The 23,249-nt window shown below is 50.2% G+C and overlaps 2 protein-coding genes across 2 annotated transcripts; both read left to right on the top strand.

The window, feature by feature from the left end:
- The first annotated feature begins 726 nt into the window (after nucleotides 1-726).
- Nucleotides 727-13,562, top strand: rhbdl2 (rhomboid, veinlet-like 2 (Drosophila)). Its single transcript, XM_084702176.1, has 8 exons — nucleotides 727-1,133; nucleotides 1,543-1,776; nucleotides 2,111-2,259; nucleotides 4,605-4,717; nucleotides 5,459-5,559; nucleotides 6,569-6,629; nucleotides 8,149-8,210; nucleotides 11,865-13,562. Exons 2-8 carry the CDS (start codon nucleotides 1,558-1,560, stop codon nucleotides 12,042-12,044), a joined length of 885 nt encoding a protein of 294 aa, XP_084558302.1. The 5' UTR covers nucleotides 727-1,133; nucleotides 1,543-1,557; the 3' UTR covers nucleotides 12,045-13,562.
- A 3,868-nt stretch (nucleotides 13,563-17,430) lies between these two features.
- gja9a (gap junction protein alpha 9a) lies at nucleotides 17,431-19,841 on the top strand. Its single transcript, XM_084702168.1, has 2 exons — nucleotides 17,431-17,480; nucleotides 18,362-19,841. The coding sequence occupies exons 1-2, from the start codon at nucleotides 17,431-17,433 to the stop codon at nucleotides 19,839-19,841; spliced, it is 1,530 nt and encodes a 509-aa protein (XP_084558294.1).
- Nucleotides 19,842-23,249: the final 3,408 nt, after the last annotated feature.

Here is a 23,249-nt window from a genome sequence, read left to right as displayed (position 1 = left end):
TTTAGTTTGATTTAACACAACCCTCCCCTCTTCAGCTCCGGTTGAGAGACTGTTCTCGTTTGGGAAACACATGGATTTGTCAAAGCGTCACGAAAACTTGAGAGAGAATTTTTAATTTTCAACAACTCTTTATTATAAGCTTTAAAAAACCACACAAGAACATTCTCAGATCATCTTGAGACAATATTGAATGAATAAATACATCAACGTTTGTACGTTTATCGTCTGTAAAGTCCCGTTAATAAAACAATATATATACAAACTATGTGTATGTATTGATTATGTAACATAATCAATCAAGTTGTTGTCTTGTAATAGCTTGGCTTAGTTACACTGACATTCTGTGACTGTTCTTTCTTTGTGTGGGGTTCACCAGAGCTTTGTGTACATTATATAGCCCAAACCTGAATGCTCTGCTATACCAAATTGGTAGAAAATTGAAAATCCAGAAAAGTATTTCCTATATTTTAAATACAAAATACATGTATTGTATTTTGTTACATTTTCTGGCACCAGTATTTTGTATTTTATTTTAATACATTTATTTGAGTGGTATTTTGTATCAAAATACATTTTGATGTATTTTTGCCCATCCCTGCATAAGAGTGAAGTTAAGTGTTGCAACAACCACCAAAGTGTGTTTTGGTCAACTAAGTAGACTACTGTACGTATGTTTACATGCACTCCAAAGTAGCTTCAAAGGAACACATCCGGATTGAAGTGCAGCGCAGGTGTGGCAGCTAACTGGAAACACAGGTAACCTCTCGACGGCTGCATTTACACAATGTGAACTTCCACTTGTATTTTGTTTAGACTGAAAATAAATAGCCTACTAGGGGAACGCATCATTGGTCTGTTTGCATGGAAGGAGGTTGAAACAGGAAAAGGTCTATAATTATCTTGAGATTTTTGCTCCAAAGAAGACAGACGCACCGCGAGCGGGGTTTTTGTGGAATTGATCAGTGGGTGTAGTTTTTCAGTTAAAATGTCCGGATACGCTGAATTCGAGGTTAAGAAGTAATTCATCGGATAGTTGTTTTTTTTAATAACAAACATTTGAGAGAAATTTCTTATACAGACCTATGCTTTTTCCGTTTGGAAACGCAAGCAACTTTTCTTAAATCAGTGTTTAGGTAAGTGAAGTAATTCTTAATTTTTACACGTTGCCTAGGTGTGACACCCAATTCCATGAGTGTGTGTATTCAGTGGAAGTCGTTTAAATTAATAGGAATGTTTCGGATAAAAACATTTAAAAAATAGCATTTTTTCCTTAGTTTATGAAGAGACAGAAGAGAGCGCAGGTCAAAATACAGTGTTACCGCTGTTCACTACAAGAGCAGAGGCTTATCTCTGTCATTCAACCACTTGTAAAGCAACAGAACGAATGTTTTCGAAATTTCGTTTTTCGAACAGTAGAGTCTAACCAGTCCAACTGATATTTGTATTTGGAAGTGTAGTATCGAGAATAGTAGTAGGCTCATTACAGTAAACCTGCTCTCATTCATGAAGCTCCTTATTCACGCAAACACGATCCTGACATAGGACCCAGGAGGGTCGATGGAGGACATAGATATCGAGGAGCAGGCTCCCTTTCCTGTGGACAGAGATGGGAAGCGACTGGGGGCAGGAGAGGAGCGGAGTAAGGCTGGATGTTGTGAGAAGCTGCACCAGTCTATCTCCAGATGGCTGCTTCCTTCTGACATCCGAGAAACGTACCTGGAGCGTGCCAACTGCTGCCCGCCGCCAATCTTCATCATCCTCATCAGTATCGGAGAGGTGGGGGCCACTGGGGGGGGGGGGGGGGCAGTTTCAGTTAAACTAAAAGTAATGTTGATAAGTGTGCCACCCCAGAATAACTACTGGAGCCGTCTGGCGCACTAAGGAATTGTTTTGTGACTTCACTGCTGTGCAGTTATAGGGTTATTATAGGGTTATTACATGAACTAGTTCTCTCTTTAAATAGAGCAGATACTAAGAGCTCAGGCTAGTTTGCATGCATCCAAAACCACAACTGAAGAAACCCTACAGTCACTTACATCTCTCCATCCCCCCCCCCCCCCCCTCTCTCTCTCTCTCTCTCCCTCTCCCTCCCTCCACCATGTGTGTCCAGCTGGCTGTGTTCATCTACTATGCGGTGTGGAAGCCCCAGAAGCAGTGGGTGACCCTGGGGGAGGGCATCTGGAACAGCCCTCTCACCTACAAGCCAGGCCTGCGCCAGGACGCCTGGAGGTTCCTGTCCTACATGTTCGTCCACGCCGGGTAAGATTGCCAACAAAGAGCTATCACTGCTAGCCATATCTACAGGAAGTAGCCTACCTATCACTGCTAGCCATATCTACAGGAAGTACCTATCACTGCTAGCCATATCTAAAGGAAGTACCTATCACTGCTAGCCATATCTACAGGAAGTACCTATCACTGCTAGCCATATCTACAGGAAATATCTATCACTGCTAGCCATACCTTGAGGAAGTGCCTATCACTGCTAGCCATACCTTGAGGAAGTACCTATCACTGCTAGCCATACCTTGAGGAAGTACCTATCACTGCAAGCCATAGCTACAGGAAGTACCTATCACTGCTAGCCTTACCTTGAGGAAGTACCTATCACTGCTAGCCTTACCTTGAGGAAGTACCTATCACTGCTAGCCATACCTTGAGGAAGTAGCTATCACTGCTAGCCATAGCTACAGGAAGTACCTATCACTGCTAGCCATACCTTGAGGAAGTAGCTATCACTGCTAGTCATAGCTACAGGAAGTACCTATCACTGCTAGCCATACCTTGAGGAAGTACCTATCACTGCTAGCCTTACCTTGAGGAAGTACCTATCACTGCTAGCCATATCTACAGGAAGTAGCTATCACTGCTATTCACAGCTACAGGAAGTACCTATCACTGCTAGCCATACCTTGAGGAAGTACCTATCACTGCTATTCACAGCTACAGGAAGTACCTATCACTGCTAGCCATAGCTACAGGAAGTACCTATCACTGCTATTCACAGCTACAGGAAATACCTATCACTGCGAGCCATATCTACAGGAAGTACCTATCACTGCTAGCCATATCTACAGGAAATATCTATCACTGCTAGCCATACCTTGAGGAAGTGCCTATCACTGCTAGCCATACCTTGAGGAAGTACCTATCACTGCTAGCCATACCTTGAGGAAGTACCTATCACTGCAAGCCATAGCTACAGGAAGTACCTATCACTGCTAGCCTTACCTTGAGGAAGTACCTATCACTGCTAGCCTTACCTTGAGGAAGTACCTATCACTGCTAGCCATACCTTGAGGAAGTAGCTATCACTGCTAGCCATAGCTACAGGAAGTACCTATCACTGCTAGCCATACCTTGAGGAAGTAGCTATCACTGCTAGTCATAGCTACAGGAAGTACCTATCACTGCTAGCCATACCTTGAGGAAGTACCTATCACTGCTAGCCTTACCTTGAGGAAGTACCTATCACTGCTAGCCATATCTACAGGAAGTAGCTATCACTGCTATTCACAGCTACAGGAAGTACCTATCACTGCTAGCCATACCTTGAGGAAGTACCTATCACTGCTATTCACAGCTACAGGAAGTACCTATCACTGCTAGCCATAGCTACAGGAAGTACCTATCACTGCTATTCACAGCTACAGGAAATACCTATCACTGCGAGCCATATCTACAGGAAGTACCTATCACTGCTAGCCATATCTACAGGAAATATCTATCACTGCTAGCCATACCTTGAGGAAGTGCCTATCACTGCTAGCCATACCTTGAGGAAGTACCTATCACTGCTAGCCATACCTTGAGGAAGTACCTATCACTGCAAGCCATAGCTACAGGAAGTACCTATCACTGCTAGCCTTACCTTGAGGAAGTACCTATCACTGCTAGCCTTACCTTGAGGAAGTACCTATCACTGCTAGCCATACCTTGAGGAAGTAGCTATCACTGCTAGCCATAGCTACAGGAAGTACCTATCACTGCTAGCCATACCTTGAGGAAGTAGCTATCACTGCTAGTCATAGCTACAGGAAGTACCTATCACTGCTAGCCATACCTTGAGGAAGTACCTATCACTGCTAGCCTTACCTTGAGGAAGTACCTATCACTGCTAGCCATATCTACAGGAAGTAGCTATCACTGCTATTCACAGCTACAGGAAGTACCTATCACTGCTAGCCATACCTTGAGGAAGTACCTATCACTGCTATTCACAGCTACAGGAAGTACCTATCACTGCTAGCCATATCTACAGGAAGTAGCTATCACTGCTATTCACAGCTACAGGAAGTACCTATCACTGCTAGCCATACCTTGAGGAAGTACCTATCACTGCTATTCACAGCTACAGGAAGTACCTATCACTGCTAGCCATATCTACAGGAAGTAGCTATCACTGCTATTCACAGCTACAGGAAGTACCTATCACTGCTAGCCATACCTTGAGGAAGTACCTATCACTGCTATTCACAGCTACAGGAAGTACCTATCACTGCTAGCCATAGCTACAGGAAGTACCTATCACTGCTATTCACAGCTACAGGAAATACCTATGATGGACAGTGTAAAGTACATAATGTATGGTTATTACCCCTCAGGGTGCAGCATATCCTGGGTAACCTGGTGATGCAGCTGCTGTTGGGCATCCCTCTGGAGCTGGTCCACAAGGGCTTTGAGGTGGGCATGGTTTACATGGCCGGCGTCCTGGCAGGTGGGTACAGGTCGACATGGCAACGCCTCCTTACTCATCCCATCACCAGCCTCAGCCACTCATGAGTCTGACCTCTCTCTCTCTCTCTCTCTCTCTCTCTCTCTCTCTCTCTCTCTCTCTCTCTCTCTCTCTCTCTCTCTCTCTCTCTCTCTCTCTCTCTCTCTCTCTCTCTCTCTCTCCATCTCTCTCCCTCCCTCACCAACCTCACCAGCCTCCATCTCTCTCTCTCTCTCTCTCTCTCTCTCTCTCTCTCTCTCTCTCTCTCTCTCTCTCTCTCTCTCTCTCTCTCTCTCTCTCTCTCTCTCTCTCTCTCTCTCTCTCTCTCTCTCTCTCTCTCTCTCTCTCTCTCTCTCTCTCTCTCTCTCTCTCTCTCTCTCTCTCCATCTCTCTCCCTCCCTCACCAACCTCACCAGCCTCACCCAACACCAACCTCACTAGCCTCCATCTCTCTCTCTCTCTCTCTCTCTCTCTCCCTCCTCATGAGTCTAACCCTAACCCCTCTTGATGTCCCTGCCAGAACACACGGTTGCCGGTTATTTTAGTCATTTAGAATGTAGTTGTGTATAATGTATTTGTTCATAACCGAGTTAGGGTTAAGGAGTCTGTTGTTAAAAGAGAGTAGCTAAAATTAGATCTGGGAGCCCAGAATGTGTATCCTGTTTGTGTCAGGGCCAGCCAGCATGTCGGACTGCAGCTTTGATGCTGATGATTATTCTGTGTGTGTGTGTGTGTGTGTGTCAGGCTCTCTGGCCAGCTCCATCTTCGACCCCCTCAGTGCGCTGGTGGGGGCGTCTGGAGGAGTCTACGCCCTCATGGGAGGCTACTTCATGAACGCTGTAGTGGTGAGCTCACCAGCCTCACCCTACACACCCTGCACCAGCCTCACCCTACACCAGCCTCACCAGCCTCACCCTACACCAGCCTCACTCTACACCAGCCTCACCAGCCTCACCCTACACCAGCCTCACCCTACACCAGCCTCACCAGCCTCACCCTACACCAGCCTCACTCTACACCAGCCTCACCAGCCTCACCCTACACCAGCCTCACCCTACACCAGCCTCACCCTACACCATCCTCACCCTACACCAGCCTCACCAGCCTCACCCTACACCAGCCTCACCCTACACCATCCTCACCCTACACCAGCCTCACCAGCCTCACCCTACACCATCCTCACCCTACACCATCCTCACCAGCCTCACCCTACACCATCCTCACCCTACACCATCCTCACCCTACACCAGCCTCACCCTACACCATCCTCACCCTACACCAGCCTCACCATCCTCACCCTACACCAGCCTCACCATCCTCACCCTACACCAGCCTCACCAGCCTCACCCTACACCAGCTTCACCATCCTCACCCTACACCATCCTCACCCTACACCATCCTCACCCTACACCAGCTTCACCATCCTCACCCTACACCAGCCTCACCATCCTCACCCTACACCATCCTCACCCTACACCATCCTCACCCTACACCAGCCTCACCATCCTCACCCTACACCATCCTCACCCTACACCATCCTCACCCTACACCAGCCTCACCATCCTCACCCTACACCATCCTCACCCTACACCATCCTTACCCTACACCAGCCTCACCATCCTCACCCTACACCATCCTCACCCTACACCATCCTCACCCTACACCAGCCTCACCATCCTCACCCTACACCATCCTCACCCTACACCATCCTCACCCTACACCAGCCTCACCATCCTCACCCTACACCATCCTCACCCTACACCATCCTCACCCTACACCATCCTCACCCTACACCAGCCTCACCCTACACCAACCAGGCTATGTCCTTCTGACTGTCTTCTTCTGCTCCTCCAGAACTTCAGAGAGATGATTCCCCTGCTGGGGGTGTTCAGGATACTGGTCATCGTGCTGATCGGTACGTTTTGCAGACTCTAACCCCTCCCCTCCACGCCCCTCCCCTCCTTGCTTCTCCCCTCCCTGTCTCTCTCCTCCCCTCCCCTCCCCGCCCCTCCCCTCCCCGCCTCTCCCCTCCACGCCCCTCCCCTCCTTGCTTCTCCCCTCCCCTCCCTGTCTCTCTCCTCCCCTCCCTGTCTCTCCCCTCTCCTCCCCTCCCTGTCTCTCCCCTCCCCTCCCTGTCTCGCCCCTCCCCTACCTTCCTCTCCCCTCTCCTTCCTTCCCTGCCTCTCTCCTCCCCTCCCTGTCTCTCCCCTCTCCTCCCCTCCCTGTCTCTCTCCTCTCCTCCCCTCCCTGTCTCTCCCCTCTCCTCCCCTCCCTGTCTCTCTCCTCTCCTCCCCTCCCTGTCTCTCCCCTCTCCTCCCCTACCTGTCTCTCTCCTCTCCTCCCCTCCCTGTCTCTCCCCTCTCCTCCCCTCCCTGTCTCTCCCCTCTCCTCCCCTCCCTGTCTCTCTCCTCTCCTCCCCTCCCTGTCTCTCCCCTCTCCTCCCCTCCCTGTCTCTCCCCTCTCCTCCCCTCCCTGTCTCTCTCCTCTCCTCCCCTCCCTGTCTCTCCCCTCTCCTCCCCTCCCTGTTTCTCCCCTCTCCTCCCCTCCCTGTCTCTCCCCTCTCCTCCCCTCCCTGTCTCTCTCCTCTCCTCCCCTCCCTGTCTCTCTCCTCTCCTCCCCTCCCTGTCTCTCCCCTCTCCTCCCCTCCCTGTCTCTCCCCTCTCCTCCCCTCCCTGTCTCTCTCCTCTCCTCCCCTCCCTGTCTCTCCCCTCTCCTCCCCTCCCTGTCTCTCCCCTCTCCTCCCCTCCCTGTCTCTCCCCTCTCCTCCCCTCCCTGTCTCTCCCCTCTCCTCCCCTCCCTGTCTCTCTCCTCTCCTCCCCTCCCTGTCTCTCCCCTCTCCTCCCCTCCCTGTCTCTCCCCTCTCCTCCCCTCCCTGTCTCTCCCCTCTCCTCCCCTCCCTGTCTCTCTCCTCTCCTCCCCTCCCTGTCTCTCTCCTCTCCTCCCCTCCCTGTCTCTCCCCTCTCCTCCCCTCCCTGTCTCTCTCCTCTCCTCCCCTCCCTGTCTCTCCCCTCTCCTCCCCTCCCTGTCTCTCCCCTCTCCTCCCCTCTCTGTCTCTCTCCTCTCCTCCCCTCCCTGTCTCTCCCCTCTCCTCCCCTCCCTGTCTCTCTCCTCTCCTCCCCTCCCCGTCTCTCTCCTCTCCTCCCCTCCCCGTCTCTCCCCTCTCCTCCCCTCCCTGTCTCTCTCCTCTCCTCCCCTCCCTGTCTCTCCCCTCTCCTCCCCTCCCTGTCTCTCTCCTCTCCTCCCCTCCCTGTCTCTCCCCTCTCCTCCCCTCCCTGTCTCTCTCCTCTCATCCCCTCCCTGTCTCTCTCCTCTCCTCCCCTCCGTCTCTCCCCTCTCCTCCCCTCCGTCTCTCCCCTCTCTGCCTTTCCCCTCCCCTCTCCTCCACCAATGAATATGTTATTTAATGAAACATGTTCTGCTGTGTGTGTTCCCAGTGGGGACGGATGTTGGCTTTGCCCTCTACAGGAGGTTCCTCACTGACAGCGCTGGCATGCAGGTAGGCCCTAGAAGTGGTTACCTAGCAGTGGTTACCTAGCAGTGGTTACCTAGCAGTGGTTACCTAGCAGTGGTTACCTAGCAGCACACTGAGGGTTCAAACATTAAACACATCCAGCCCATCAGGAGTGGCTCTGATGCAGGCCCTTTCTTCACCCAGCCTGGTACTCTGATGCAGGCCCTTTCTTCACCCAGCCTGGTACTCTGATGCAGGCCCTTTCTTCACCCAGCCTGGTACTCTGATGCAGGCCCCTTCTTCACCCAGCCTGGTACTCTGATGCAGGCCCTTTCTTCACCCAGCCTGGTACTCTGATGCAGGCCCTTTCTTCACCCAGCCTGGTACTCTGATGCAGGCCCTTTCTTCACCCAGCCTGGTACTCTGATGCAGGCCCTTTCTTCACCCAGCCTGGTACTCTGATGCAGGCCCTTTCTTCACCCAGCCTGGTACTCTGATGCAGGCCCTTTCTTCACCCAGCCTGGTACTCTGATGCAGGCCCTTTCTTCACCCAGCCTGGTACTCTGATGCAGGCCCTTTCTTCACCCAGCCTGGTACTCTGATGCAGGCCCTTTCTTCACCCAGCCTGGTACTCTGATGCAGGCCCTTTCTTCACCCAGCCTGGTACTCTGATGCAGGCCCTTTCTTCACCCAGCCTGGTACTCTGATGCAGGCCCTTTCTTCACCCAGCCTGGTACTCTGATGCAGGCCCTTTCTTCACCCAGCCTGGTACTCTGATGCAGGCCCTTTCTTCACCCAGCCTGGTACTCTGATGCAGGCCCTTTCTTCACCCAGCCTGGTACTCTGATGCAGGCCCTTTCTTCACCCAGCCTGGTACTCTGATGCAGGCCCTTTCTTCACCCAGCCTGGTACTCTGATGCAGGCCCTTTCTTCACCCAGCCTGGTACTCTGATGCAGGCCCTTTCTTCACCCAGCCTGGTACTCTGATGCAGGCCCTTTCTTCACCCAGCCTGGTACTCTGATGCAGGCCCTTTCTTCACCCAGCCTGGTACTCTGATGCAGGCCCTTTCTTCACCCAGCCTGGTACTCTGATGCAGGCCCTTTCTTCACCCAGCCTGGTACTCTGATGCAGGCCCTTTCTTCACCCAGCCTGGTACTCTGATGCAGGCCCTTTCTTCACCCAGCCTGGTACTCTGATGCAGGCCCTTTCTTCACCCAGCCTGGTACTCTGATGCAGGCCCTTTCTTCACCCAGCCTGGTACTCTGATGCAGGCCCTTTCTTCACCCAGCCTGGTACTCTGATGCAGGCCCTTTCTTCACCCAGCCTGGTACTCTGATGCAGGCCCTTTCTTCACCCAGCCTGGTACTCTGATGCAGGCCCTTTCTTCACCCAGCCTGGTACTCTGATGCAGGCCCTTTCTTCACCCAGCCTGGTACTCTGATGCAGGCCCTTTCTTCACCCAGCCTGGTACTCTGATGCAGGCCCTTTCTTCACCCAGCCTGGTACTCTGATGCAGGCCCTTTCTTCACCCAGCCTGGTACTCTGATGCAGGCCCTTTCTTCACCCAGCCTGGTACTCTGATGCAGGCCCTTTCTTCACCCAGCCTGGTACTCTGATGCAGGCCCTTTCTTCACCCAGCCTGGTACTCTGATGCAGGCCCTTTCTTCACCCAGCCTGGTACTCTGATGCAGGCCCTTTCTTCACCCAGCCTGGTACTCTGATGCAGGCCCTTTCTTCACCCAGCCTGGTACTCTGATGCAGGCCCTTTCTTCACCCAGCCTGGTACTCTGATGCAGGCCCTTTCTTCACCCAGCCTGGTACTCTGATGCAGGCCCTTTCTTCACCCAGCCTGGTACTCTGATGCAGGCCCTTTCTTCACCCAGCCTGGTACTCTGATGCAGGCCCTTTCTTCACCCAGCCTGGTACTCTGATGCAGGCCCTTTCTTCACCCAGCCTGGTACTCTGATGCAGGCCCTTTCTTCACCCAGCCTGGTACTCTGATGCAGGCCCTTTCTTCACCCAGCCTGGTACTCTGATGCAGGCCCTTTCTTCACCCAGCCTGGTACTCTGATGCAGGCCCTTTCTTCACCCAGCCTGGTACTCTGATGCAGGCCCTTTCTTCACCCAGCCTGGTACTCTGATGCAGGCCCTTTCTTCACCCAGCCTGGTACTCTGATGCAGGCCCTTTCTTCACCCAGCCTGGTACTCTGATGCAGGCCCTTTCTTCACCCAGCCTGGTACTCTGATGCAGGCCCTTTCTTCACCCAGCCTGGTACTCTGATGCAGGCCCTTTCTTCACCCAGCCTGGTACTCTGATGCAGGCCCTTTCTTCACCCAGCCTGGTACTCTGATGCAGGCCCTTTCTTCACCCAGCCTGGTACTCTGATGCAGGCCCTTTCTTCACCCAGCCTGGTACTCTGATGCAGGCCCTTTCTTCACCCAGCCTGGTACTCTGATGCAGGCCCTTTCTTCACCCAGCCTGGTACTCTGATGCAGGCCCTTTCTTCACCCAGCCTGGTACTCTGATGCAGGCCCTTTCTTCACCCAGCCTGGTACTCTGATGCAGGCCCTTTCTTCACCCAGCCTGGTACTCTGATGCAGGCCCTTTCTTCACCCAGCCTGGTACTCTGATGCAGGCCCTTTCTTCACCCAGCCTGGTACTCTGATGTGGGAACTAGAACTAAGAACACTTCTGATCCAAGGTTTTCTGTACTATCTTCAAGTTATGAACTAAAGTAAAGTAAAATGATCCGAACTTCCCATCACTACTCTCTGTCCTCAGAGCAGCCATGCTAATCACAGCTCTGCAGACTACCATGATGTTGTAGAGAGACCGTGATTGAATAGTCAATTACGGAGTGTGATGGGAAACAGTAACGTTAACCTGGGTATTCATCAGGGAATTCAAGCACATTGAATCGCCTCTCCCGACGTATAACTAAGTTAATGAAATTTAGTTTGAGATCGGTCGGCTGAACCAGGAAAGGACACCCCATGTCTGCCTACGCTATCAGGCTCAGAAAGTGGGAGGGGACAGGTAGAAATGCAGAGTTTGTCATGGAAAACCTGCTAGCGAGCAGGTTAGGTTCACAGAGTAAGTTACCATGGACACTGACCAAAAGTTTGCATCACCTCTCTTTCTGGAACGGAAAACCGAGAGTTAGCCTTATTTCAGGGTTACCATACTCAGAGTTAGCCTTATTTCAGGTTTACCATAATCAGAGTTAGCCTTATTTCAGGGTTACCATACTCAGAGTTAGCCTTATTTCAGGTTTACCATAATCAGAGTTAGCCTTATTTCAGGGTTACCATAATCAGAGTTAGCCTTATCTCAGGGTTACCATACTAAGAGTTAGCCTTATTTCAGGGTTACCATAATCAGAGTTAGCCTTATTTCAGGGTTACCATACTCAGAGTTAGCCTTATTTCAGGTTTACCATACTCAGAGTTAGCCTTATCTCAGGGTTACCATACTCAGAGTTAGCCTTATCTCAGGTTTACCATACTCAGAGTTAGCCTTATCTCAGGGTTACCATACTAAGAGTTAGCCTTATTTCAGGGTTACCATACTCAGAGTTAGCCTTATTTCAGGGTTACCATAATCAGAGTTAGCCTTATCTCAGGTTTACCATACTCAGAGTTAGCCTTATTTCAGGGTTACCAAACTCAGAGTTTGACTAAACCTGGAACGCCCCCAGGTCTCCTTCGTGGCCCACATAGGCGGCGGCGTGGCGGGGATGACCATTGGCTACGTCTTCTTCTCCTGCTACGACAAGAAGCTGCTCAAGGACCCACGCTTCTGGCTGTGCATCGTGGGATATGTAGTCTTCATCCTGTTTGCTGTGCTGTTCAACATCTTCCTGTCTCCGGCTCCCTGAGACCTCCTTCACTCTCACTGCAGGGGGCGGGAGCACCTGGTCTGTGCTGCATGCTGAAAGGCTACTGTGCAGGGGCTGCATCTGTGCTCTGATGTTGTATGCACTCCAAAGTTGAGCTTTTCTCAAAACAATATGGCGGTGGGCATTTTAAACATTTATCTTGAGTCAAACACTTGTTCTTAGGAATTGTATTGAAACACAGCAGTCAGTAAACATGCTGTACAGTCAGTAAACATGCTGTACAGTCAGTAAACATTCCCTGTAGTGAGAACGTGGAGGTAGAACCACGCTACTGCACAGCGACCAGGTGTGTCTAACCTCAGGGACGTGTTGTGGAGGAAATCAAACTACAGGGATTTGAATGGTTATCTTTAGTTTAGGCTCTGGTCACTTCACACCCCCTCTGCTGGTCACTTCACACCCCCTCTGCTGGTCACTTCACACCCCCTCTGCTGGTCACTTCACACCCCTTTGCTGGTCACTTCACACCCCCTCTGCTGGTCACTTCACACCCCCTCTGCTGGTCACTTCACACCCCCTCTGCTGTTCCTAAGTACAATCACACACATCAGAATGCTTTCAAGATTTGTGTTTGTCTTTTACATTATTTCATAGTATGTGTAAACTAAGATGTTTTTCATATTTGTAAGGATACAATATTTTGTTGGTGAATTGTTATACCTGGTTTTGTGTTTTTTAAGATGGAATGTTTTGAACTCTTTTGAACTTGTGTTTTCACCATTAAAGGGTTTTGTGATTTTTTTTAATATGGAAAAGATGTGTGTGTGTAACAGAGTATGCAGTATGTTAACCTGCAGTATATTAACCTAGAGAATGCAATATGTTAACCTAGTGTTAACCTAGAGTATGCAGTATGTTAACCTAGTGTTAACTTAGAATATGCAGTATGTTAACCTAGTGTGAAACCTAGAGTATGCAGTATGTTAACCTAGAGTATGCAGTATGTTAACCTAGTGTTAACCTAGAGTATGCAGTATGTTAACCTAGAGTATGCAGTATGTTAACTTAGTGTATGCAGTATGTTAACCTAGTGTTAACCTAGAGTATGCTGACATCAGCTCGTGTTTTCTTAAACAACAGAGCATGTTCATAATGATTCAGTGTCTAGCTATTGTTTCAGGTTCCTGTTGACAGGACGTGGTTCCTGTTGACAGGAAATAATGACGCTAGGTTCTCTGGTCTCCCGATCCAGCAGAGAGCAGTATTTCCACCCCGAATCATTTCTATTGTGACAGTCGAGTCGAGTAATTTTACCCAATTTTATGTCCAACTTCAAATGTATTTCTGTTCCGTTCTGTTACAGATGGTTTTGTAAGGCTTATGTGACTAATGCATTCCTACATTATTTGGCAGCATTTTGTTTGCAACCTTTTTGTAAAATCAAAGAAGAAAGGGAAATATTAATAGTTTATAAAAAGGTCCAAACATTAAAAGGAATACATTGACTTTTGTAGATCTTTAAGTTTGGTTTTATTGCAATAAAATATGTAAGAAACATTTAATGGTCCCTATTACTGCCTCTGATGTAATAACCTGTGTTTAGACTTAGAAAAGTGCAATCATAGCCTACATAATGTCTAAGTTAAATTTAGAACATGGTCATTGATCTTCACTGTGCTCTAATTCATTTTGTGCTAAAGCTAATAAAAGCCTTCATGCCAATTTTAATTAAATGAATTCATGTGGTCTGCATACTGCCGTGATGTGTGGAGTGTGGGCTAGGAGCAGGGACTAGGACTGGGGCTAGGAGCAGGGACTAGGACTGGGGCTAGGACTGGGGCTAGGACTGGGGTTAGGAGCAGGGACTAGGGCTGGGGATAGGTTATGGGTTAGGAGCAGGGACTAGGGCTGGGGCTAGGTTATGGGTTAGGAGCAGGGACTAGGGCTGGGGCTAGGTTATGGGTTAGGAGCAGGGACTTGGGCTGGGGCTAGGGAAGGGGTTGAGGCTAGGGGACAGGGTCAATAGATGTGGTGAGGGCGTGACCTGACATGACCCCAGGCTGGTCTTGTCGCTTGGCTTTCCTGCTGCCTCATTAACAGACGGCTGCGTTAAAGAAAGACCATCGACCACAGGTCTCTGACGAGGACAGGGTGCTCTGTGACAGCCAGCACTCCAGCCTGCTCATGTGGAACATTCCATAGTTTCCAAACTCAGAACATCGATACTGCGCCTTTACCGAATCTAATGTGGCTGTTGGCCAACAAGTTTTGGGTTGATCGGACACTTCAGAAATGATTCAGACTGAAATTTGAGGTGATCTTTACAGCGCGTTACGATATTTTTCAAATCCGCATTAGGGTTAGAGTGGTGGTGGGGTACACTGGTGTGTCTGGGTTAGGGTGGTCTGGGTTAGGGCGGTCTGGGTTAGGGCGGTCTGGGTTAGGGCGGTCTGGGTTAGGGCGGTCTGGGTTAGGGCGGTCTGGGTTAGGGCGGTCTGGGTTATGGGGTCCCTGCTGCACTTCCAAAGCCATACAGTGTTAACGCTTCCTTGGATGAAAGGACCAGTTGGTCTCTGTAAAAAAACACAACCTGGTGTGACCTGCAACATGGACAAATAAAGGTTGGTCTGTTGCACTAGTATCAGACTGTCTAATGTTCATTGATCTGGTCACCCAGTTTGCCCCCCCGCTTCTGAGGCTATCGTTTCAGGACAGAAGAGAGGGTTTGTCATCTGGACTCACCATGGACCACACCACAACAGCAAATGAACTTAAGTACAAAACCTACCTGGGCCGTCACAGAAACTTCAGTCCATGACGTGAAATTAAATCTTGGATAAATATTTCAGCTTGCTTTAGTTTAAGCTCTTTCTGACCTCCCCTTTCATCGCGGAGAGAGATTAGAGACTACAGTTTAACATTGTGATTGAAAAGCATGTAGGAGTGAAATGGAATTTTTTCACTTGTTTTTCCATCATCAGTGAGATTTGTGGTTCACTTTTGATTTTGATTGAAGCTCATTTGGTTTTTCACCTTCAGCGGTCACCACCCTGACCAGGACCTGCCTGAGGAGTGGGCTGTCCCGTTAACCAATATCCCCTTTTTCATCATTTGCTCTACATAACCTGACATGCAGGATCTGGGTCATCCACAGGGGAGGGTCCTGCCTGCAGGCCAGCTGCAGGGCCAGGGTGAGACCCTCATTGATTCCTCCATGAAAATCAAAATGTCTGGCAGGAGGTGCAGGAGGGGCTGTAGGGCAGGAGGGGCTGTGGGGCAGGAGGGGCTGTGGGCAGGAGGGGCTGTGGGGCAGGAGGGGCTGTGGGGCAGGAGGGGCTGTGGGGCAGGAGGGGCTGTAGGGCAGGAGGGGCTGTGGGCAGGAGGGGCTGTGGGGCAGGAGCGGCTGTGGGGCAGGAGGGGCTGTGGGGCAGGAGGGGCTGTAGGGCAGGAGGGGCTGTAGGGCAGCAGGGGCTGTGGGGCAGGAGGGGCTGTAGGGAAGGAGGGGCTGTGGGGCAGGAGGGGCTGTTGGGCAGGAGGGGCTGTGGGGCAGGAGGGGCTGTAGGGCAGGAGGGGCTGTGGGCAGGAGGGGCTGTGGGGCAGGAGCGGCTGTGGGGCAGGAGGGGCTGTGGGGCAGGAGGGGCTGTAGGGCAGGAGGGGCTGTAGGGCAGCATGGGCTGTGGGGCAGGAGGGGCTGTAGGGCAGCAGGGGCTGTGGGGCAGGAGGGGCTGTAGGGCAGGAGGGGCTGTGGGGCAGGAGGGGCTGTGGGGCAGGAGGGGCTGTGGGGCAGGAGGGGCTGTGGGGCAGGAGGGGCTGTAGGGCAGGAGGGGTTGTAGGGCAGGAGAGAGGAGAGCCCAGACTGAGACTACAGATGATGATCCTCTAAGCACACCAGTGCACCACTTCACCATGGATGATATATATATACATGGTATATTTTAACCTCATTCTTTATCAGACACTATTTCTACAGAACAAGGACTCATGGTTAGGACTAGGTCTAGTACCCAGGACTAGGACTCAGGACTAGGACGCATGACTGGGGCTAGGACTAGGGGCTAGGACAAGGACTAGGGGCTAGGACTGGGGGCTAGGACTAGGGGCCAGGACTGGGGCTAGGACTAGGACTAGGGGCTAGGACTGGGGGCTAGGACTAGGGGCCAGGACTGGGGCTAGGACTAGGACTCAGGACTAGGACGCATGACTGGGGCTAGGACTAGGGGCCAGGACAAGGACTAGGACTAGGGGCCAGGACTGGGGCTAGGACTAGGGGCCAGGACTAGGACTTAGGACTATGTGAAACCAGCTGGCTGCACATTCAGTGGAGGCTAAAAGGCTGAGTGTTGAGAGGCAGATGGCTGGAGGGAAAAATCATTTTATAGTCCTAGAATCAGACAGGAACATGTACACAGTTCCACGCTTAGGTCAGAACCAGGGCTTCTGGATGGTCGTCTGAAGGGAGGAACCAGGACTTCTGGATGGTCATCTGAGGGGAGGAACCAGGAATTAGTAAGTGCAACAAGCCAGAACCATCGATCTCTTGTAAATGGAATAAAATTTTGTGTCAACTGGTAGTGAGGAACTTAATTACAGGGAGGAGCAGTAGAGTATGAAATCGGACATGACCCATTGATTACATCACAGGCACAAACAACTATTGATTAGAAAAAGCTGTGTGGCTCGGTGCCTATGATAACATTGTGCTGGTGTCAGAGAGATTCCAGCCACAGTTACTCATTTACATTTGACTGTTATTTTTGAACATCCACCCATGTAAATTCCTACAGATGAACCTTAACATCGAAGTTGAACTGATGTGAGGGTGAACATGTTTGTGACCATCTCCAACATCGAGATGGTGAATATGACAAAACAGGGTCCAACCAGGGTGAGTTCAGTGAGACAGGTACCAGGTGGGTCCAGTGAGACAGGTACCAGTAACACACTGCGTGTTGGTCCTGTCCTCCTGAACCTGAACAGCAGCCCCGGTCCCAGAGAATGCTGTTCCACTGTGAAAACACAGGAACCTGCATCACTCATGGACTAGCATCCTTATCAAACCAAACTTTATTAGCAAAGCCATTTGTCCAAGCAGTGTGACAGAGGGCTTCACATACGCCTGTAGAAGTGGTCCCTGGCCCACAGGACCCCTTATTGAAGACTAGGGGAAATGCCACACGGTTTGATTCTGCCTGCCAACCCAAACTCCCTCAGCAAACTGTCCCCACAGCAGGGGTGGGGGGGGTGGGGGCGAGGCATTGATTTCCTGTGAGCACTGTGTCGTGGTGCTGCCCCAGACCAGTCAGTCCTGTTGTGCTGCCAGCTGTGGGGACGGGAGGGGCGCCGTGGCTCAGGTGATGGGCAGAGACAGACGTTGGGGGCACCAACGATTTTTTTTGTAGCATTTTGTTTGGCTGGGTGCATCTGTATGACCCGTGGGGACCTAAACCACAGGCCATCTGTCCATGCTGCTGCAAGGTAAATGGCAATGATATTCTTCTGCTATCGATCAGATACACTGTTTATAAGTTAACAGCAACCAAGGGATGGTTCTGTCTGAAGGCACAGGACTAAAGAGCAGAGCAGGAGATGATCACATCGCAGGATTTTATCAATTTCCTGGGGATTACCCATGCTTTTATTTATCAATTTTTTTAATTTTCCAAAAAGTCTAGAGCTGTAACAGATATGAGAATTCAACTTCAGGATTTATCAATGTAACATTTAGTATTTTTTGGATAAAAGGTATGTCATTTCTGTATACTTTGGTAATTGTATTGAAAATGTATTTTGTGTCATTTGTAAATCCTTTTCCCCACTTATGTTGGTTTAAAACAAATAATCTAATTTTAAAGTGTTATTTGTCAGGTGATTTAACAGATTGGCCCTCATTCCAATGTTAGCCGCTGTGCCAACTAAAGATCTCTGAAGAATAATTTAGACATATGTGAGGTATGCATGCTATCCCTCAAATGATATATAATTTCCTTTTAGTTATGCCCTTTTCTGTCTGTTATCCCTTCATCACCCTCATCACTCTCCTTTATCTCATCCTCCCTTTATCACTCTCTCCTTTATCTCATCCTCCCTTTATCACTCTCTCCTTTATCTCATCCTCCCTTCATCACTCTCTCCTTTATCTCATCCTCCCTTTATCACTCTCTCCTTTATCTCATCCTCCCTTTATCACTCTCTCCTTTATCTCATCCTCCCTTTATCACTCTCTCCTTTATCTCATCCTCCCTTCATCACTCTCTCCTTTATCTCATCATCCCTTCATCACTCTCTCCTTTATCTCATCATCCCTTCATCACTCTCTTTCATTCTTAATGACTTCCCCACCTGTTCCCTTCCTCCAGTCACAACAATGGCCGTGTGAAGATGGGGGACTGGAACTTTCTGGGTGGGATCTTGGAGGAGGTCCACATCCACTCCACCATGGTGGGCAAGATCTGGCTGACCATCCTGTTCATCTTCCGGATGCTGGTGCTGGGCGTGGCAGCAGAGGACGTGTGGAACGACGAGCAGGCCGACTTCATCTGCAACACGGAGCAGCCGGGCTGCAGGAACGTCTGCTACGACCGTGCCTTCCCCATCTCCCTCATCCGCTACTGGGTGCTGCAGGTCATCTTCGTGTCCTCGCCCTCGCTGGTCTACATGGGCCACGCCCTGTACCGCCTGCGTGCGCTGGAAAAAGAGCGTCAGAAGAAGAAGGCGGCGCTGCGTCGCGAGCTGGAGGGCGTGGACGTGGAGCTGCTGGAGGCCCGGAGAAGGATCGAGAGGGAGATGAGACAGCTGGAGCAGGGGAAGCTGAACAAGGCTCCTCTCAGGGGCTCGCTGCTCCGCACCTACGTGGCCCACATCGCCACCCGCTCAGTGGTGGAGGTGGGCTTCATGATGGGCCAGTACCTTCTGTACGGCTTCCACCTCAGCCCGCTGTTCAAGTGTGAGCGGGAGCCATGCCCCAACGCCGTGGACTGCTACGTGTCCCGGCCCACGGAGAAGAGTGTGTTCATGGTGTTCATGCAGTGCATCGCTGGAGTGTCCCTCTTCCTCAACATCCTGGAGATCATACACCTGGGCTACAAGAAGATCAGAAACGGCATCCTGGACTTCTACCCTCATCTGCGGGACGAGCTGGATGACTGCTACCCCAGCAAAGCCAAGAAGGACTCGGTGGTTCCTCAGTCCTGCATGGGCACGTTCACCGGCCGCAAGGCCACCATCCCCTCAGCGCCCAGCAGCTACAACCTGCTGCTGGAGAGGCCTCAGGACACGGCCGGCTACCCCTCCGCCTTCCTGCCCCTCCAGGGGGAGCTGGCTGGGAAGGGCAGCCTGGAGGAGGCCAAGCATGTGACCCACAGCCCAACAGAGCACAACTGCAACTCCAACAACACCAGCAGCGACACGCGCTCCCCGCCCTGCGACTCCACCACGCCCCCCAAACAGGAGGAGGAGTTTGCGCATCGTGGTGAGGAGGAGAAGGATGGCCGTGGCCTGGACTCCCCGAAGCGCTCGAGGGACTCGGCCCACACCTCGTCCTGCCCCACCCTGCTGGCTGGCGCTGCCAGGAAGCCCTGGAGGGGGAACGCCTCGTCCAACTGCTCCACGGTGGTGGAGGGCAAGAGCTCTGACACCGACTCCTACGGCGGCGCAGGGCCCTCTGGCTGCAGAGCCTCGGGGAGGGCGGACGGCAGGCCCAGTCGGCCGTCCACCCCAGACTCACTGGAGGACTCCAGCTCCGGGTCAAGACACAGCCCACGGGGGCTCACACGCCGACCATCCATGGCCAGCAGTGGGGCCAGCAGCAGGCGGGCACCCACTGACCTGCAGATATGACCCAACACTCACCCAGACTGACCTGCAGATATGACCCAACACTCACCCAGACTGACCTGCAGATATGACCCAACACTCACCCAGACTGACCTGCAGATATGACCCAACACTCACCCAGACTGACCTGCAGATATGACCCAACACTCACCCAGACTGACCTGCAGATATGACCCAACACTCACCCAGACTGACCTGCAGATATGACCCAACACTCACCCAGACTGACCTGCAGATATGACCCAACACTCACCCAGACTGACCTGCAGATATGACCCAACACTCACCCAGACTGACCTGCAGATATGACCCAACACTCACCCAGACTGACCTGCAGATATGACCCAACACTCACCCAGACTGACCTGCAGATATGACCCAACACTCACCCAGACTGACCTGCAGATATGACCCAACACTCACCCAGACTGACCTGCAGATATGACCCAACACTCACCCAGACTGACCTGCAGATATGACCCAACATTCACCCAGACTGACCTGCAGATATGACCCAACACTCACGCAGACTGACCTGCAGATATGACCCAACACTCACCCAGACTGACCTGCAGATATGACCCAACACTCACCCAGACTGACCTGCAGATATGACCCAACACTCACCCAGACTGACCTGCAGATATGACCCAACACTCACCCAGACTGACCTGCAGATATGACCCAACACTCACCCAGACTGACCTGCAGATATGACCCAACACTCACCCAGACTGACCTGCAGATATGACCCAACACTCACCCAGACTGACCTGCAGATATGACCCAACACTCACCCAGACTGACCTGCAGATATGACCCAACACTCACCCAGACTGACCTGCAGATACGACCCAACACTCACCCAGACTGACCTGCAGATATGACCCAATACTCTGCTAACTGAACAGTGTTTTCTGGTGCCAGTCTGCTTTCGCCCCTGTTGTTCTGGATCTGGAGAAGGCCTGCTTTAGATTTGAGGTGCTTTATTAGGACAGTGACAGTGAGATCATGTGGCACCAAGAAGAGATTAGGGTTGATATCTTCAGCACCAACTGCTTTAAGGCACAACGTGTCTGTTTGTTTGGAAAAATAATCTAAATATTTTGCTGTGAAACTATGAAGTAATGATCATTTACAAGAGATAAAATGTGTATATTTATGAGATTTTTGTTTTTCCTGAAACCTTTTTGTACCATGAAGCCATGTCAATATTTGAGCATTCTACAATAAAGTTTTGTATATCGATGCTGATGTGGGCTCAATCAATACCCACCCAGTGTGGACCAACTAAAACTATTACATCACCAGACATGACTATATCACCACCGAGGGAAAAACAGACACAATTTAGAAGTTGCAAAATCAAATAACAATGTAAACAATAAGAAAATCATGCAGCTGGTTTAATATTACAGTTTTTCTCCATTGCTTTGGCTAAATTCTTGAAACAGAAATTACATTCTCAAAGCTCCACGTGCATTTAGCAAAATAGCCTATATGGTTCAGCACAAATACATAGATCACCTTCAAAAGGTCATATCTCACCCAAAACAGTTAACTCATGCTTCAAAACCAAATCATTTTCTCATATAAATAGTCAGTGCCCCCAAAATGAAAAGTTCCTTCTCGATTGCTTTGGCTCATCTCTTGAGAAAAAAGAGGACATTCTCAAACCTTTAAATACATTTGCCAAAATAACCAAGATGGCTCAGCAAAACACCATGGAACACCTACAAAGGGTCATCTCTCTCCTAAAACAGACAACTTATCAGTCAAAACTAAATCCATTTCTCATACAAATAATCAGTGCCCCCAAAATGAAAAGTCCCTTTGGCATTGTGTAAACACTGCAGGTCAAAATGTTTAGATGTTTTGTCAGTATGGCAGTGGACCTTAGAAACATACCTCATATGCACTGTGCTACAGGTACTGTAGTAGATGTTTACTTTCCAGAATACAATGTGTCTCAATCTACATTTACATGCATTCATTTAGCAGATGCCTCTATCCAAAGCGACCTCCAAGAGAGCTCTACAAGAGTGCATAGGTCACTGACCACAACAACGCCATAGCCCCAAACATTGAGGGCAGCCAAAACATGAAGCATACATTGTGAAAAACCCAAATAAGTGCCAAAGGGAAGAACCATACGAGCATGTAGCTAAACAAGTTAAACTAAACAACATGAACCTCAAAAGTACAAGAGTGTACCTGTAGAAAAGCAAGCAACAATACTGTAATGTATGCTACATGTTTTGGCCAACCACAATGTTTTTGGGGCTATCTCGCCGCTTAGGATCACTGACCTATGCACTCCTGCAAAGCTCTCTCTTGGAAGTCCCCTTGGACAAAAGCATCCGCTAAATGAATACATGTCAAATGTAAATTTGTATCAAACAGAAAATACATTACAGTAATTCAAGAGTAGCCTACAAGGTTTCACATCACATATTGCACTTACACTGCCATGGAAATTGTTACTGTAATTGCCATACATCATGGTTACTGAAACAGGAAATGTGTACAGCACAATATACTGTCATACAATAAGCACATCAAAACTAACATTATGTATAACCTACACTAGTAGTATAAGTAACCATAGTAAGTATCAGGCAAGTGACACTTTCCTAGTCAGAGTTAGCAGGGGGTGCATTACAGTAAGCCAGGCATGAAATGCACCTCCTCTATTGTCTGTTCTGTATATCCCAGCATCAAATGATTCCTATTGTACACTGAATGGACTAGTATGAGTAACCATGGTACTTTTCAGGCATGTGACCCCTTCCTAGTCTGAGTTGCAGACGGTGCATTTCATTGCAAGAAGGAAACACATACAGTAAGAAAGTAAAGCAAAGCTGGAGTTTCACTAGTTGTCGTCTCTCCTGCTCATCCTCGCGCTCCTGTCTGTCTGGCCACAGATTTCATCGACATCATATCCAATGTTCTCCCTTGCGATGCAACAGGGAAAGAATCGATGTGCATGCCGCAACCATCCTCTACACTGATCTGCTGTGACATCATCACAAGCAGCATCCATTGTCTGGAGCAGGGAGCTCTGGTTTTGAGCCCAATGCAACAAAAAAAAAAACTCCGGATAGGACTAAGGAATGGGGAGTCAGGTGATATGAGCACCATCAGCATACTTGGATGTGCAGTGAACCCTGATGAGTGGGCGACGGTGGAAGCTTACATTGTCCCACACAATAACAAATGTAAGACAGTGAGGCCCTACCAAACCCCTCTCATGTAGAGGGATAAGATCAGAGTGCAGGCGGTCCAAGGACACCAGGAGTGTCTGGGTATTGTATGGACCAAGACTAGGAATGTGGGTGACTAGCCTACACCATTCTCTGAAATGGCAGCACACAGGGTGATGTGTTCTAGTTCTAGTTGCACCTGACAATG

The sequence above is a fragment of the Hypomesus nipponensis genome, chromosome 2 (assembly GCF_054491055.1).
Source record: "Hypomesus nipponensis isolate SF chromosome 2, ASM5449105v1, whole genome shotgun sequence".
Classification (NCBI taxonomy): Eukaryota; Metazoa; Chordata; class Actinopteri; order Osmeriformes; family Osmeridae; genus Hypomesus; species Hypomesus nipponensis.
Note: the sequence above shows the minus strand (reverse complement) of the source record. Positions and strands in the feature narration are given on the sequence as shown.